Raw genomic sequence first — 16,295 nt, forward strand, 5'->3', positions numbered from 1 at the left:
GAAGAGGTCCAGCTTTTTTGAGTCTTTAGACTTGAAGGTGGCCCTTTCTGCCCTTGCCTCTCTCTCTCTCTCTCTTGTTCACCGCAGCCACAACAAGTGAACAGGGCTGCGGGTCAGTAAATAAGTACTCAGTGGTGGGCAGCTGGTGGCCCATGGGCTGCATGCGGCCCATCAGGGTAATCTGATTGCGAGCCACAAGACATTTTGCTGACGTTGATCATCCACAGGCACTGCCCCCCGCAGCTCCCAGTGGCCGCGGTTCGCCGTTCCCAGCCAATGGGAGCTGCGGAAGTGGGACATATGTATCTGTATGCTTGCGTATGACCCTTTGCTGGATTCAGACCTAAATTCTTAGGGTCTTCTGAGCTATTTGATTTCTACTCATGTGTCTTGGATTATCCAGTGTATCTTCTTCACATCTCAGAATATCTCTGTGCTGCCTAATATAAAGCCCTAACAGAAATGCACAATAGTGTGATTGTACAATTTGTTAATGATCCCAAAGTATTACAAAAATTATAAGCGCCCTGGGCACAACTTCACAACTTTATGAACTAGGCACCCTATAATTCAATTGTAGATACTCCTAAGAAACCATAATATAATAAACTCTGTGAAATGGGAGGGTCTCAAAGCTCAGGCTCCAGCCCTAGCCCAAATGTCTACCTCACAAGTAAACAGCCCCTTAGTCTGAGCCTCGCAAATCCAAGTTAGTTGGCAAGGGTCAGCTGCAGGTGTCTAATTGCAGTGTAGACATACCCTCAGTGCACCTCCCATTAGTACAGGGTAGATTTACACCCCAGCTTGCTGCCAACTAAGTAGACAAGCCTCTAGACTTTGCTGACAGACTTCTTCAGGAATGCAAGGAGTAGTTCAAGGCTGTAATTTTGGATAGTCAAAATCTCTCCCTAGGCTCTGATTATATGTTTCGGATACCATGGCAAGATCTGTGGCAACTTCCATTATCATGAGGAGAGCATCTTGGCTTCAGTCTGACTCTTTGGGTATGTCTACACTACCCACCGGATCGGTGGGTAGCGATCGATCTATCAGGGATCGATTTATCACGTGTAGTGTAAATGTGATAAATGGATCCCTGATCGCTCTTCTGTCAACTGCTGAACTTCAGCAGTGTGAGAGGTGGAAGCAAAGTCGACGGGGGAGCCACGACCATCGATCCAGCGCCACGAGGATGTGAAGTAAGTAATTTTAATTTGATCTAAGATACGTCGATTTCAGCTACGCTATTCTCGTAGCTGAAGTTGTGTATCTTAGATCGATCCCCTCACGCCCCCAGTGTAGACCAGGCCTTAGTCCCAAAGGAGGTGCAGACAACAATTAAAGACATCCACTTTGAAGACTGAGCTCTTCAATACAAAAACAGATGATGCTCTACATTTGTTGAAAGACTCCTGGGTCACTCTTCGTTTGGCAGGAGTATACATATCTCCTTAAAGGACGCATGGAAGGCCTCAGTTTTATTCCAGGCAGAGATCCACACCAGCAGCTTTTTTCCAATCAAGATCATTGAAGCCTCTGAGGAAGGGGCAGCACTTTCCAAAGAGGAGACTTTGGCTCCTACATGATCTGTCTGTCAGCTGCGACAACCTCAGCACAATCCTTCTGACATGATGCTCAAGAGTCACTCTTTAATTAGTCCACAGGATCTTTACCTTTACTTCCCCTTGCAGGAGAGCCACCTTTATTTTGTTTTGTTTTTTAGGAACCACATTGCATCAGACTGCTGGGTTCCAAAAATAATCTCTGCAGTTCCATGCTCTCCCTATTGCCCATCTCCTTCCCCCTCCCTATTCATCAACCTGTCTCACGAGAGACTATTACTGAGGAGATAGAATCACTTCTGTCTCTAGGAGCAAGAGAAGAAGTTCCACTGCAATATAGGCAGAAGGGATTTATTCCTGAAGACAAAAAGGAGGATGGCATCTATTTCTGGACTTCAGGAGGGTCAACACTCATCTGCCTCATCAAGTTCAGAATGGTAATCCTTGCCTCCAGAATTCCATCACTAGATGCTCAGGACTGATCTACAGCTCTCAACCTGCAAGATGCATACTTCCATATATCCATTCTCCCTGCACACAGCTAGTACCTGAGGTTCCAAGTAGGACAGGCCCACTATAAATACAGCATGCTAACCTTCAGAGCTTAAGAAGTTGTAAGGGTCTTTACCAAATGTTTGGTAGTAGTGGTGGCTCACCTGAGAAAAGATGGAATAATAGTTCATCCTTAACTTGATGATTTGCTGGTTTGAGGGAAGTCGCTACAACAGGTAGAGGAATCCATTCAACTGCTCCAACTTTTCATTGCACTGGGCCTAACAGTCAACAGAGAGGAGCGTTCTTTGGAACCCACATAGAGAATAGAATTCATAGAGATGTGTTAGACTTCATTACAGCCAAGGTTCACCTGCCTCAACACAGATTTGAAGTTGTGAACACCTTGTCAACCAGCTGCAGAAACAACCATGCACTATGGTGAGAACTTGCCTAAGTCTGCTCAGTCACAGGGCTTCCTGCATGTTTGTCATAAAGCATGACACACTTCACCTAGAGTGCACGCAGAGCTGGATGAAATCTACATACCTACTGAACATGCACCAGCTAGAGATGTCAGTGCAAGAAATCAATGGAAGTTTGCCATTGACTTCACTGGGAACAAAATTGGACCCTAATATGCTTCTTAAAAAAAAAGCAAGCTGCTTTTCACTTGCAAAACATGATCTGCACACAAATTAATGCGTCACACACTAAAATTCAATACTCTCCAATCAGTGTGAATCAGCACACTCATCAAAGTCATTCCAAACCAATCTGGGATTTGGTGCTGGGACTGAATTCTTCCCAACAAACCAGCAGTGGGACACAGAAGCACCAGTGCAGCCCTTGCAGAGCTTCTACTATGGTTCATGGGCTGTAGTAGTGCTTCTGCCCACTGTATCCTCCTACACACAAGGAAAATTGGCCCAACCCCAAGTACTGCTTTGTGTACTGCTGCAGAGCATTTTTGTGTGGCTTACTGGGGAGGTGAATTTCCTCTTAATGATCTGGCCCCCTGTACAGGAGACCCTGGGTGGTTCCAATGCTTTTTGGATCTTGTCCACCCAGGTAAGTGGACTGGATTTGTACCACTTTGTATAATGAACTATGTACAGTGCAAAATCCCCTCAATGATTTTCAGACAAAACAATGATGCTTATCACATTACAAAGGTAATTATGCACAAATACATAGTTGAAATGAACATAGAGCAGTATTTGAATGGTTGGTTGATTAGAGATTGTATGTCATACGAGCATATTATATAAGGCTGCACATTATTGTTCCATTAGGTAGGAAGGTTCTAGGCAGGAGAGGCCATAGACACAATACAAATAGAGCAGGGGTAGGCAACCTATGGCACGCGTGCCAAAGGCGGCACGCAAGCTGATTTTCAGTGGCACTCACACTGCCTGGGTCCTGGCCACCGGTCCAGGGAGCTCTTCATTTTAATTTAATTTTAAATCATAGAATCATAGAATATCAGGGTTGGAAGGGACCTCAGGAGGTCATCTAGTCCAACCCCCTGCTGAAAGCAGGATCAGTGAAGAAATGAAGCTTCTTAAACATTTTAAAAACCTTATTTACTTTACATACAACAATAGTTTAGTTATATATTGTAGACTTATAGAAAGAGACCTTCTAAAAACGTTAAAATGTGTTACTTGCATGCAAAATCTTAAATTAGAGTGAATAAATGAAGACTCGGCACACCACTTCTGAAAGGTTGCCGTCCCCTGAAATAGAGTATCTTTCTAAGTACCACATACAAGGCAGATAGTTTCAGAATACTATTGGGCCACAATAACTCACCAGCAAAACAGTTTCCAAACTCCTCCACCTGTTGAGGATCTGTCCCTCCTCAAAAAGATGTCCCTATTTCTGCTTAATCGGCTGTAGCAGGCAGGCACCTTTCTTTCCCAAACATACTCAAGAATCCACTGTGCTATTGCATGACATCATCTCTCAGGCATCAGTAGCTGGTCAAAACAGGCTGGGGGACATTTCAGTATTAACAGTACATAGTGGATGCACTGAACAGAAATATCAGAAGGGTAGCCGTGTTAGTCTGAATTTGTAAAAAGCAACAGAGGGTCCTGTGGCACCTTTGAGACTAACAGAAGTATTGGGAACATAAGCTACCCATGAAAGCTTATGCTCCCAATACTTCTGTTAATCTCAAAGGTGCCACAGGACCCTCTGTTGCTTTGAACAGAAATAGAGACTCCTATAAGGCAGAGAATGGAATGGTGACTAGATGTCACATATCTTACATATAAGGTTATGTCTTCTGTTATAAATACATTTGTGTACAGAGCACCATAATCTATGCTTTACACATTCTTCCTCCAAGGCTAGACATAGGTGTGTTTAATCTTTACTGAATATTTTTGGTAAAGTCGAACCATTTTTAATACAGGAGCTCAGCTTCTGCTCTCAGATACACAAGTACAACCTCATTAAATCAATAGATATATACTGGTGTAGCTAAGAAATTGTCCCAGTAATTGCATTTAGAGTTCCATATTCTTTGTTTGAGGGGGAAGGATGATGTATAAAGTTGGGAAGGTAAAATTGATTTAGGCTGGCTTCTCTTATGCTAAGGTTACCTACTGCCTATGTTGCAGGAATTTTACGATTTGAGGGCTAAGCTATTTCAAATCACAATAACTTTGTGCTCCTTCTGGGTACTCTAGGCAAATTATACTGCATATTGATTTCCCCAAATGCCCTTTACTTTAATTAATACTATGATTTTATGGTCATCTGGTCACAAGATCACAAAATTCCTGTTAAAATGCAAACAAAATGCAATATTTTGATAAAGTTCAATAAATGTAGGTCAGTATAAATCTGTGAAATGATGCTGTTCTATGCAGCACCATTAAAATCTGTATATTGCTGAAATCATCATTTAAAGACCTTTCCAAAAGTGCCAGGAACAATATTCTATATGTATTTTTAACCTTTATACAGACAGCAGGAGCACGGTAATCCAAATCTGCATCTCATAGCCAACACCACTGCATGTTTCAGAATGAAACATCAGAATAATAGTAAGTTATGTTGGCATATGAACAGCTTTTATTTTAAAACCTAATGTGAAATAATCAATAATGTACAAGTCACCAGCTACCTCACAGATTTGTTAGGCACAATCTTATCTGAATCACGATGAAAAGTATCTCTGAGCACATCAACTCGTAAACATGAGCACATTTTGGATGTCATTAAATAGTCCCCACTACAGTGGTACCAAGCAAATGTACTTCTTTCCCAAATGATCATCAATGTTCCTTTGCTTATTCAGTCTTTTGCAGATCCTTTTGCACACAGCATCCACCAAAAGTGCACATATTTTTCTTGATATAGGAATTTCACAAAACAGATGACCAGTTTTTGAAAAATATTCCAAAAATTAATTAATATAAAACAATTTTTGCATCTGCAGAATTCCTATTTTCTGTCACCACAAAGCTTGATGAAAACACGGATGGTTATGCTCCAGCTTGACAGAGGTGCTTAATGACTTCTTTGTTTCAGTTTTCACCAAGAAGGTTGGTGGCGATTGGACATCTAACATAGTGAATGCCAGTGAAAATGAGGTAGGATCAGAGTCTAAAATAGGGAAAGAACAAGTCAATAATTACTTACACAAGTTAGAGGTCTTCAATCACCAGGGCCTGATGAAATGCATCCTAGAATACTCAAGGAGCTGACTGAGGAGATATCTGAGCCATTAGCAATTATCTTTGAAAAGTCATGGAAGATGGGAGACATTCCAGAAGACTGGAAAAGGGCAAATTTAGTGCCCATCTATAAAAAGGGAAATAAGGACGACACGGGGAATTACAGACCAGTCACCTTAATTTCTGTACTTAGAAAGATAATGGAGCAAATAATTAAGAAATCAATTTGCAAACACCTAGAAGATAACGAGATGATAAGTAGCAGTCAGCATGGATTTGTCAAGAACAGATCATGTCAAACCAATCTGATAACTTTCTTTGACAGGGTAACAAGCTTTGTGGATAGGGGGAAGCAGTAGATGTGGTATATCTTGACTTTAGTAAGGCTTTTAATACTGTCTTGCATGACCTTCTCATAAAAAAAACTAGGGAAATACAACCTAGATGGAGCTATTATAAGGTGGGTGCATAACTAGTTGGAAAATTGTTCCCAGAGAGTAGTCATTAGTGGGTCACAGTCATGCTGGAAGGGCATAACGAGTGGGACCTGGAAGTGATTAATGATTTAGATAATGGCATAGAGAGTACGCTTATAAAGTGTGTGGATGATACCAAGCTGGGAGGGGTTGCAAGTGGTTTGGAGGGTAGGATTAAAATTCAAAATGATCAGGACAAACTGGAGAAATGGTCTGAAATAAATAGGATGAAATTCAATAAGGACAACTGCAAAGTACTCCATTTAGGAAGGAACAATCAGTTGCACACATACAAAATGGGAAATGACTGCCTAGGAAGGAGTACTGCAGAAAGGGATCTGGGGGTCATTGTGGATCACAAGCTAAATATGAGTCAAAAGTGTAACACTGTTGCAAAAAAAAGCAAACATCATTCTGGGATGTATTAGCAGGAGTGTTGTAAGCAAGACATGAGAAGTAATTCTGCTCTACTCCGCGCTGATTAGGCCTCAACTGGAGTATTGTGTCCCAGTTCTGGGTGCCACATTTCAGGAAGGATGTGAACAAATTGGAGAGAGTCCAGAGAAGAGCAACAAAAATGATTAAAGATCTAGAAAACATGACCTATGAGGGAAGACTGAAAAAATTGGGTTTGTTTAGTCTGGAGAAGAGAAGACTGGGAGGGGACATGATAACAGTTTTCAAGTACATAAAAGGTTGTTACAAGGAGGAGGGAGAAAAATTGTTCTTCTTAATCTCTGAGGATAGGCCGAGAAGCAATGGGCGTAAATTGCAGCAAGGGAGGTTTAGGTTGGATATTAGGAAAAACTTCCTAACTGTCAGAGTGGTTAAGCATTGGAATTTAATTGCCTAGGGAGATTTTGGAATCTCCATCATTGGGGATTTTTAAGAGCAAGTTAGACAAACACCTGTGAGGGATGGTCTAGATAATACTTAGTCTTGTCATGAGTGCAGGGGACTGGACTAGATGACTTCTCGAGATCCCTTCCAGTCCTATGATTCTCTGATTCTATTTGGCCATATTCAATTTCCTTTCCACACATGGAGCACCCACAGGAGTCAATGGAAGTTTTGACCTGAAGCGGAGGTTATAATACTGATCACTGTGAATGAAGAGGTTGGGGTTGAGGGGGTAACACATTATATGAAGTGTTTACATCCTTGATTGCGTGAGGCATTCACAGAGAAAGGATTACTTATTAGTACTTGTTGAATGAACTGTTTGTAAAGAAATATAGAGACAGTTGGGAGAAAGGGCCTGATTCAAAGTCCATCAAAGTCATTGGGAGTCTTTCCATTCACATCAGTGAGTTTTGGATTATTTTATTTTTTTGTATGCAAGCATATATGCATGTGGTTGTAGATCTCAGTGTTATTGGTAGATGTATGATATCTAAAGGTAATGTCTGTAGTACGTACTTTACATATATGCTGGTCTCATCACTCTCTTTACATACTGGCCAACTGTCCCATTGCACAGACCATAGTCTCAGAGCCTAAATATTATACTGTGAATTATATAGAATCATATTTAATGTCTTTTTCATTTAATTCCTTGGGTCTGATCTCACTACTATTGATATCGATGAGACTAAGATCAAGTCTTTAAAGTGTGGTAGAAAGAACATGTGGGGATTTCAGGGTGTAAATCATTTTTGAATAAATCTAAATTGGTATCATTTTGCTAAGCTATCTATACGTATAGTAATGTTTAGACTAGTACATACTTTACATTTTGTGATAACTTCAAGGACAGAGGCCTCAGAGGTAATTACTTTATTATAATATTGTTGACATATATAAAGTAATGTAAACATTATGCACACAATATTACTTAAATAGAAAATGTTAGCAAAATATGTAGGCTGTTGAAAATATATTAAAATCTATTGAAAATTATATAGTTATTTAAAAGAACTTACATTCATGAGTGGTTTCGTGTAGAACATTAATGAAAAAATGTGTGGCTATTTGTAAGGAATTGTGATGATCTTAGGATAGTACTTTCTAATAAAATTATATATTGCCTTGAACTTCATTTCAGCAAATGAGCTAAACTTTTTTTGACCTGAACAAATTATTGTAATGAATAATTCATTCTAAATCATGTAGAATCTAACTGATGACATGGGACAAATATTTTACCCTTCGTTATCATTAAATCTGTAATAAAATGCATACATATATATATATATATATATACACACATATATTGATATCTTTCTTTGGGGATTTTCAGTTTTCTCTTGAACAATATAACTTCTTATTCGTTGTTGGGTAAAAGTGGATAAGAATAGGAAGAAGTTATGAGCATATACTTATAGGCAGTATACCAGCTATTACAATGGTACTCAGGCTGAATGGAAGAATCTAATGAAGAAGAATGAGATGCAGTATTAAATATGTATAATATAGAATATGTGCACAAATATTTAAATATAAAGTTGCCTAAAATAAAAAAGTAAACTTGATAACACATGCACTTTTATTTATTTTTTATTTATTGTTAATATAGAACAAAGAGTTTCCTTGTAAAAGTACTTATTTACCCACATATAACTGCTCTGAAGTCTGTACCTTAAGGACAAAGAAAGGTCGCCAATCTCTCCAACTCCTAGTTCTTTGTCAAAAATGGACAGAGTTAATGAGGTTTGTTTGGTACAGCACAAATTCTCAGACACAGATAGAGATCCTTTCAATGGAAACAAATTTGTTTGGCTTTACCAGGTTACTTAGCGATTAATAATAGCCTTGAGATGCAGGTCAGAAAGGTCATTGTACCTGCTTGCCAACACAATCTAAAATGTGCAGCTAGTCCAGGTCTGCAGGCTGCGAGGCCCCAAAATGCTATGCATAAAGTAAAAGAGGCTATTTTCCAACTTCTTTTTTCATATTAATAAGCAATTTTCAAGAGAAGGGTGGCAAAATGGGGGCCATGCTACTCTAAGTAATTCATTTATTTTGCAATTTAATCTTATGTTGGAAAAAAATTACACTGCTGCAAAAGCATAGCGTGGTGATTTTTAAACGTCAGTATGTTTCATAAGTAACCTTGTATGAAATATTGTATTAGCAGCCTTTAACAGTAAACGGCAACAAAAAATATTTGCAGAGGTTGAAACAGACCTATACATCTTTCCCTACCTTTAATGTATTTCCTTTTCATTCTATTTTTGTCTTGCACATTTGAAGAAAAAAACATGCATGATTTACTTAACATTTTACTCATTTTATCAGGTATTGTGGATTAATATTTTGGTAAAGAAAAGTTGAAAGACTGTAGCATGAATCAAATATAAAAATGATACAGTTTTAATATATATTTTCTTTAAGAATTTATTTTAACTGAGTTCATATATTTATAAGGCATTTATTACCATTTCACATGTTTTTTTGTAGATTAAATTAACATTATGATAATTATAATAGCTAGTATTAAAAAGCTGGAGCCCAATCCCGCAAACACTGACTGAGGTAACTTGACTTGCCTGTAGGATTACTCACATCAGTAAAGTTACATATTTTAAAGTTACATTCACATGCTTAAATATTTGCCTGATTTGATCCTTGTTCTCCAGGGGCCAAATCCTGCTCTCATTGAAGTCAATGGGAATGTTACCATTGACTTCTGTGGGAGAAGTATCAGATCCCAGATATCTTTTTGCTGTGTTATTTACTATCCAGACATATGAACTGTGCATTTGTCTTCACTTTTTATTTTATGTAACATATTCTGAAAAAAAGGCCAGAATGTACTCACCTAATCACTGAACAAAGCTGGTGTCTTTCACACATAGGTTAATTTGAACTAGCTGTTTCTCAAACTAACCTCTTTTAACTGGGTCAAAATAATTCAATACACATGCACTGTGAACTATAACACTGAATTATGCTTAGTATAGGATATTAATTTACTCTACAATTTTGCATAATTTGCGGCCAGACTGCTCCTCTTGCAGAAAATCCATGTGAAGAAGCCATTGATGAGAAAATCTCTGCAAATGTTACCTCAGATTGTTCTACTGGAAATATGGGCTTGCCGCTCCCCTGCAAAGCAGACAGTGGGATCAGCCTCTTGCTACCTGTGGATCTTCCAAGAACTACTGGAGGCACAGGAACATTTGCTCAGCAGACCTTGTGTCCCTCCTCACTGGCTCTAGGAACCCCTGCCCCACAACCTGTTTTCCCGGCAGTGACTTTGCTGTGGACTCCTCATGACTGTGGCTGCTCTGTACTACCCTTGTCAGAAAGGCTCCACGCTGAGGAGGGAGATGTCCAAGAAAGTTAATATTGCATGTGTCTTTCCCAAGAACTTCATGTGTATTTAATGAGGGAAAGGTGTATGCCCCTGGACCCCGCTCACCTGCCTGCATCCCATGCCCCAACCCTTCTCCATGCACAGATCCTCAACCCTGCAGAGGGCTCAGTGATCCAGCAATGAGAGGGATATCAAATAGTCAAGCTTACCCTTCCTCCTTCTAACCCTTCTGCTCACACAAGGGCAGAAGGGGTAGAGGGTCTGTCACAGGGTCATGATCTATCACTCTGTCACAAGGTACTAGCTGAAATATAAATGATCAGTTTACAATGCTGATGTCCATTTGAAAGAAGTTATTACATTAAAATAAATTCTATTTATAGAAACTCAATGTAAAATGATTTTTGATAAAACAGTGCACAGAATATCTATTACTTCTGTTTTATCAAAATATTTAAATAATACCATCAAAATCTTCCTCAAAATAAAAGCTAAAGAATATAAATGAATGAATTATGAATAAATACGGTATACTGTACAATACACATAGAATGTAGATTTAACCATCTTAATGGTACCAAATGTTAGTTACATCCATATAGAATCCATCTGCTATACTGCAGAATGTACCAAGTAGATTTTAACATTCCACTGATTTCCATTGATTGTTAATGGATGAAGGCAGCACGTTGAATGCCATGGAAAACCAGCTGTAAAAGAATTAAAAAAAAAAAGGTGTTAGCATCTTTTTTCACCTCTGGACTGTAAATAACAAAGAGTTGTTTTGATGCAGGAAAGAACTAGAGGAGTTTGCAGAGATGAAGGAGAAAGAAAAGGAGAAAAAAGACCTAGAAAGGAAAGAAAAGAAAAAGGATCACCAAGCCCGAAAGATGCATTACCTCCTCAGCACAGAGCAGGTTGGTATACCTGTCCCTGACAGCTCATGCAAACCACTTGGGCCCCCAGCCTGACAGAGATAAACTAGCAGGCTGAATGGGACATGACTTGTTGAAAAGATATCACAAAGACACTACTTTGAGTTCAATTTCGTGCTTTTCTATAGGTGAGAGCAGGTACCATGACTATTCTGTGACAGCAGCTTCACAGAGGCAGTAACAGCACTGCTGGCAGAAAGAGTCCAAGTCAGCAGTTTGATCTACCACTGTGATAACACAACACGAAGGGCATAACCTCGCTTTAAAAACTCATTTTGACTGGCTTATTGTTGTGTGGTTGCACTTGTCAAGAACTAACAAGTTATTAAGCTGAGGAGAGGTTTCATTTTTTCTTTTTTAATTGAGCTAATGATTGGATTGATATTGTGCTCTTCTGCTGTGTTTTAAAATACATTGTAAATGTAGGGTTTCAGCTAAAGCTTTTCACAGAACTGCCTGGATCAGCACATTTACCTTGATTATTTTCACATAGGTATGCATCTGGAATTTTGAATATTTACTGATTAATTTGTTTGCACTGCTAAAAGTTCTAGACTTTTCAAGTCTTCCTATACAATGTGGTTGGAAGGAAGTCAAATTTGTTAGTAATTAATAGAGCTGATTTTATATGGTAAAACAGGATTTAAGAACAATTGTTCAAATTTTGAAGGGCTGTTCTATTTTGACTATATTTGTGTTCCTAGCTAGTCCCTATTTGTGAACATTTGTGCAAATTTATTTTTCTTTCCATGATTGTTTGGTGAATATTTGTTCTTCACATGAATACCTGTCTTTACATGTGAAATTTCAGGCATGAACAAAACATTTGTTATTCATTATTTCTTATTTGTTGTTTGCTACTCATTGTTAGTTATTTGTTACAATAAAAATTATCAGCCATCCGGTCAGGGAGCAGGAACAATACCATATGACTCAGTGGCAGCAAGTTTAGCCTTTTTCAGTGTTTTTGCATCATTTATGATCGACCCATAGTTTGAAACTTGTTTGCATTAATTGTATGTCAGTTTTGAAAAGTGAATACATTAGTAAAAATGAGTAACTTTAATTGCAAAATTACTAAAATTCAAGGTCTGTTCAGAAGCAATTTGCAAACAGAGGAAAGGCCTAAGTTAATAATTGAATATTATTCACCACAAATAATTTGGCCAGCTGTAGAAATAGTAGATTTTCCACATAGAATGTTCTTAAATTCTTTACATTTTCTTGGGCCATTATTTGGAAAAAATAACTTTTTTTATAATAATTCCAATATTAAGCAGATACATCAATCAAAAATATTAGAAATAAGGAAGCCTAACAAACCAAGTGTTAATGTGGATAAAATGTTCTAGACCTTTAGTATCTGAAAAATTAAACTATGGCATATTCACCATTCTTTTAGATGGCTAGTGAGATGAACTGAATGACTTGTGGTCTAAAATATAATGAACTCATTTTGTTCCTGATAGTGCCCCTTTAGAAAACTGCATTTTCCTTTACAAGTGGGGACTTTTACACCCCAAGATTAATCTATAAGGGATGGCAGGCAGCATTTGTACCTCAGTCTTCACGTTAAGGTTTTCCTGGTGGAGGGCAGCAGTAAGCATAGTGGTCTTATGGATTTGGGTTTCTGATTTAGCAAAAACAAAGCTTGACAGACAAGGCTTTGCAGAACTAAAAACACTCTGGTTTTGCTCACTGCCAGGGTGACCCTGAAGCCACAAAATTTGCCACAGAAGTCACAGTTAGGTACTGAATTGTGATCCAGGAGCTGAGCTATCATTTTTTTATTTTATAAAAAAAATCCCCTCTATTAAGAAAAAATACCCTAATAAGAAAAAATAAGTTAAATTCTTGTACATTACTGGCACTCATTTAAATTGCTGTATTTGCATTTTGCCTCTTCATGCAGCAAGATGGTTTGATATAATGAATGAGTTTAGCAAAAGTATTGAAATATGATTTTGGAGTTTTTTTCTTAGTTCCTTTCTATATTGATTTGCTTCTTTGTGACAGACAGTAAAATAATATAATGTTAAAGGTTATCAATATTAAATATCAGTATTTTCTGCTGTTGCTATTTCCATCACCTATTCCATAAATATTTTACCATAGCTGAATGAGAAATAAAATTTCAAGCAAAATACTGACATAACATTATTTTAGGATATTTTATAATTCAGGAAGTCCCAAATGTTGCTAAAAATTAACATCTGTAGACTAAAAATAGGCTATCATAGATCTGAAGAAGTCAGTCTTCCACAGACTATTCAGAATTGAAGCTTTAGATGCTTGTGGGGCTAATGCTTGAGATATCATGTTGATGTCTTTTCCTTATGTTCTGCAGCACAAACATTAAAATTGACTGCCATTGTGACTGCAACTATTTGAATACTAGAGCGCCTCAGTGCTTACAAGTTCAACAGTTACCTTTTTACAAAGGCTACAAATTAATGTAATATTTAATATAGTGTAACACGTTGTCTAACCTGTGTCATGCTTACAATAAATAAAACATGGATCAATAAACTCAATGATAACTTTTAACAGAGTATATATATAAAAAAATTATACCCTATTATAGTACATTTTAAAATTACCATTTTACTATATTTGTTGGTAAATATTGAACTCAATTTATTCATAAGAATTTGCAATAATATAGCAATTCATTGTTGATGTTTCTACGTATGCACTATATTTATACAAACATTTTAATACAGATACATGATTACTTCAGCTATACATCAGTGCTTGAATTAACAGACCTTATGAATTTATTAATTTATTAATTTAAAAATAAGAGTATCTCCTGGACATCCACATTTCAGAAAGAAATCTAAACATTTGAGCATATTTGCATAATCAATATTTACTAGCAGTAATAGCGTTAATTTGTTGTCACACACTTAATCAGCATTATTCCTTAAAAATTGTTTGTTATGCATCCCACTAACTTCAAAACAAATAAATTTTACAGCTTTAGAAAATAAACACACCTATTTTTTGTCTCTGTGTAGCTGGTGTTGTTCATGCACCACAAATACAGCCCAAACTTTGTAGCTATAAGAGGAGGTTTGAAAATAGAAAGTGATTTTTCATTTGAATAAAACTAAGTTAGTTGGAAAATAATGCCTGGAGAAATAAATTATGAACTCTAAAATTCTATGCTTATGAAATACTGAGCTTTTAATCAACTTGCTTTATGTATCAATAGCTTCAATAACTAGACAAGTAACAACTAACATATATGAGCTTCCTTTGTTTGAAGAAAATTTCTCCTACATGATTCCCATAATTATGAAGAAACCTGCTACAGACTCCATGCCCTTGTTATCAAGTAATAAATTATGTTGTCTGCTCCACCTACTGGTTGCTTTTTGCAAGAGATTCCACTGTGGAATATAGAAAGAAATATCTTGAAAAGGTGTCAACACTGTTATTTAAATTCTATTAGAAAAACTGAACTCCTCTCTTTTGGATTTTAATGAGCTTATATGTATTTATGCTCAACAATATTTTCCTTATCTGCTTTTAAATGAACAATATAAGTACTGTGTTTTATGATGAAAGAGATACCTTAAAAATGCAAGGAGCTAAAAATTGCATGACAGGTTTAGCAAAAATTCTGCTTTTGTTCAGACTATTTCTTTGAATACAAATGTTGGGAGCACATTATAGAGTAAAAAAAGTCCCACAGGTCTATTTTATATTTTTATTTTATTATTTCTCTTTTTACATTTATAAATCAAATCATGAACAGTTTCTTAAGCTAAGTTTGCTATCAGTCCATAATTGCAGTGTTCAAATTGTTACTATTGTGTTAATGGATCCCTTTTAAATATAATTAATATTTTAAAAATAAGATTTTTTAATTTAATGTTTCTATTATGAATATATACAATACATCTGCTTTTCTCTCTTTGTATTAGTGAACTCAGACATAAGTGTGCAGGTTTTACCTGGTCTCCTCTAAGTACATATTAGCAAGTAAATGTGGCAAATGGATTAAGAGGCCAATTTTCCAAAGTGCTGAGAAACTGTAGCTGCCTTTGAAATCAATGGAAGGTGAAGGAACTCAGCACCTTAAAGGAATTGTCCAGTACTTCACAGGATTGGGTTTGAAAAGGCCATGCTTGATGGGACAAGGGACTGCATGTCTCAGTCACTGCATGATTCTAACAGCTCATATTCCCAGATGCACTTGGGCACACAACACAATAGCAGTGAAAGTCAGACTTTTCTTGTAGGTGTATGATAGACAAAATCCAGGGCTCTAGCAGCTTTGGAGACACTCTGTATGTCAAAGGCTGAAGTAACCTCTATTATTATAGTTGTCTGTGTCATTGGAAGAAGGAATAGCGAATCAGTAGAACAGTATTGACTCACCCCTGACCCGCTTTTCCTCCACACTACTATGCAAGGTGATGGGAAATGTGTATTTTTTCCCCATTCTCCTTCTGCTCCTAAACAGTGGAACTGATTTTGCTCAATTTTTCACTACCAATTCATCTTTGGATAGAGACCAAGTATGGAAAATTGCAGCCCAAACGATGAAAGTTTTCCTTCATGGCATTACTTCCACAAAGGCATAATGTGGGAGTTGTAAGTCTGGCAACACAGCCACAGGACCTCTTTGAGCATTACTGGCCATCTGGGGTGCCCCAAGCTCATAATCTCACACTGAAGGACTCAGATCCATCTTTGGTTCCAAGCCCAGTCCGTTCTCCTCTGGGATCCACCAAGCTGGGATCGGCTAGACTGATATTGTCAACAATTCCATGGGATCCTCTATTTATCCAAGAGCAGAAACACATGCAAACATGTGAGACCCTCTGTTCTTAGAAAAGTTGGCTCATTCAGTTCTGCTGGTGTTCTTC

The 16,295-nt window shown here is 37.5% G+C and overlaps 1 protein-coding gene and 1 long non-coding RNA gene across 3 annotated transcripts in view; one reads left to right on the forward strand and one right to left on the reverse strand.

The window, feature by feature from the left end:
• The window catches only part of LOC117874460, a 33,548-nt gene extending 29,572 nt beyond the window's left edge, over positions 1 to 3,976 (reverse strand). Inside the window, exons 1-2 of the long non-coding RNA XR_004644994.1 lie at positions 3,870 to 3,976; positions 2,219 to 2,360 (exon numbers count right to left, since the gene is read on the reverse strand). This is a non-coding gene — a long non-coding RNA (uncharacterized LOC117874460). The remainder of the gene's footprint in view (positions 1 to 2,218; positions 2,361 to 3,869) is intronic.
• SPATA17 (spermatogenesis associated 17) overlaps positions 1 to 16,295 on the forward strand; it is a 173,667-nt gene that overhangs the window by 70,587 nt on the left and 86,785 nt on the right. For both annotated transcript variants that reach the window (XM_034764602.1, XM_034764601.1), the window contains exon 6: positions 11,274 to 11,397. In XM_034764602.1, the coding sequence (XP_034620493.1) occupies positions 11,274 to 11,397 (124 nt within the window). The remainder of the gene's footprint in view (positions 1 to 11,273; positions 11,398 to 16,295) is intronic.

Source organism: Trachemys scripta, chromosome 3 (assembly GCF_013100865.1).
Source record: "Trachemys scripta elegans isolate TJP31775 chromosome 3, CAS_Tse_1.0, whole genome shotgun sequence".
NCBI lineage: Eukaryota > Metazoa > Chordata > Testudines > Emydidae > Trachemys > Trachemys scripta.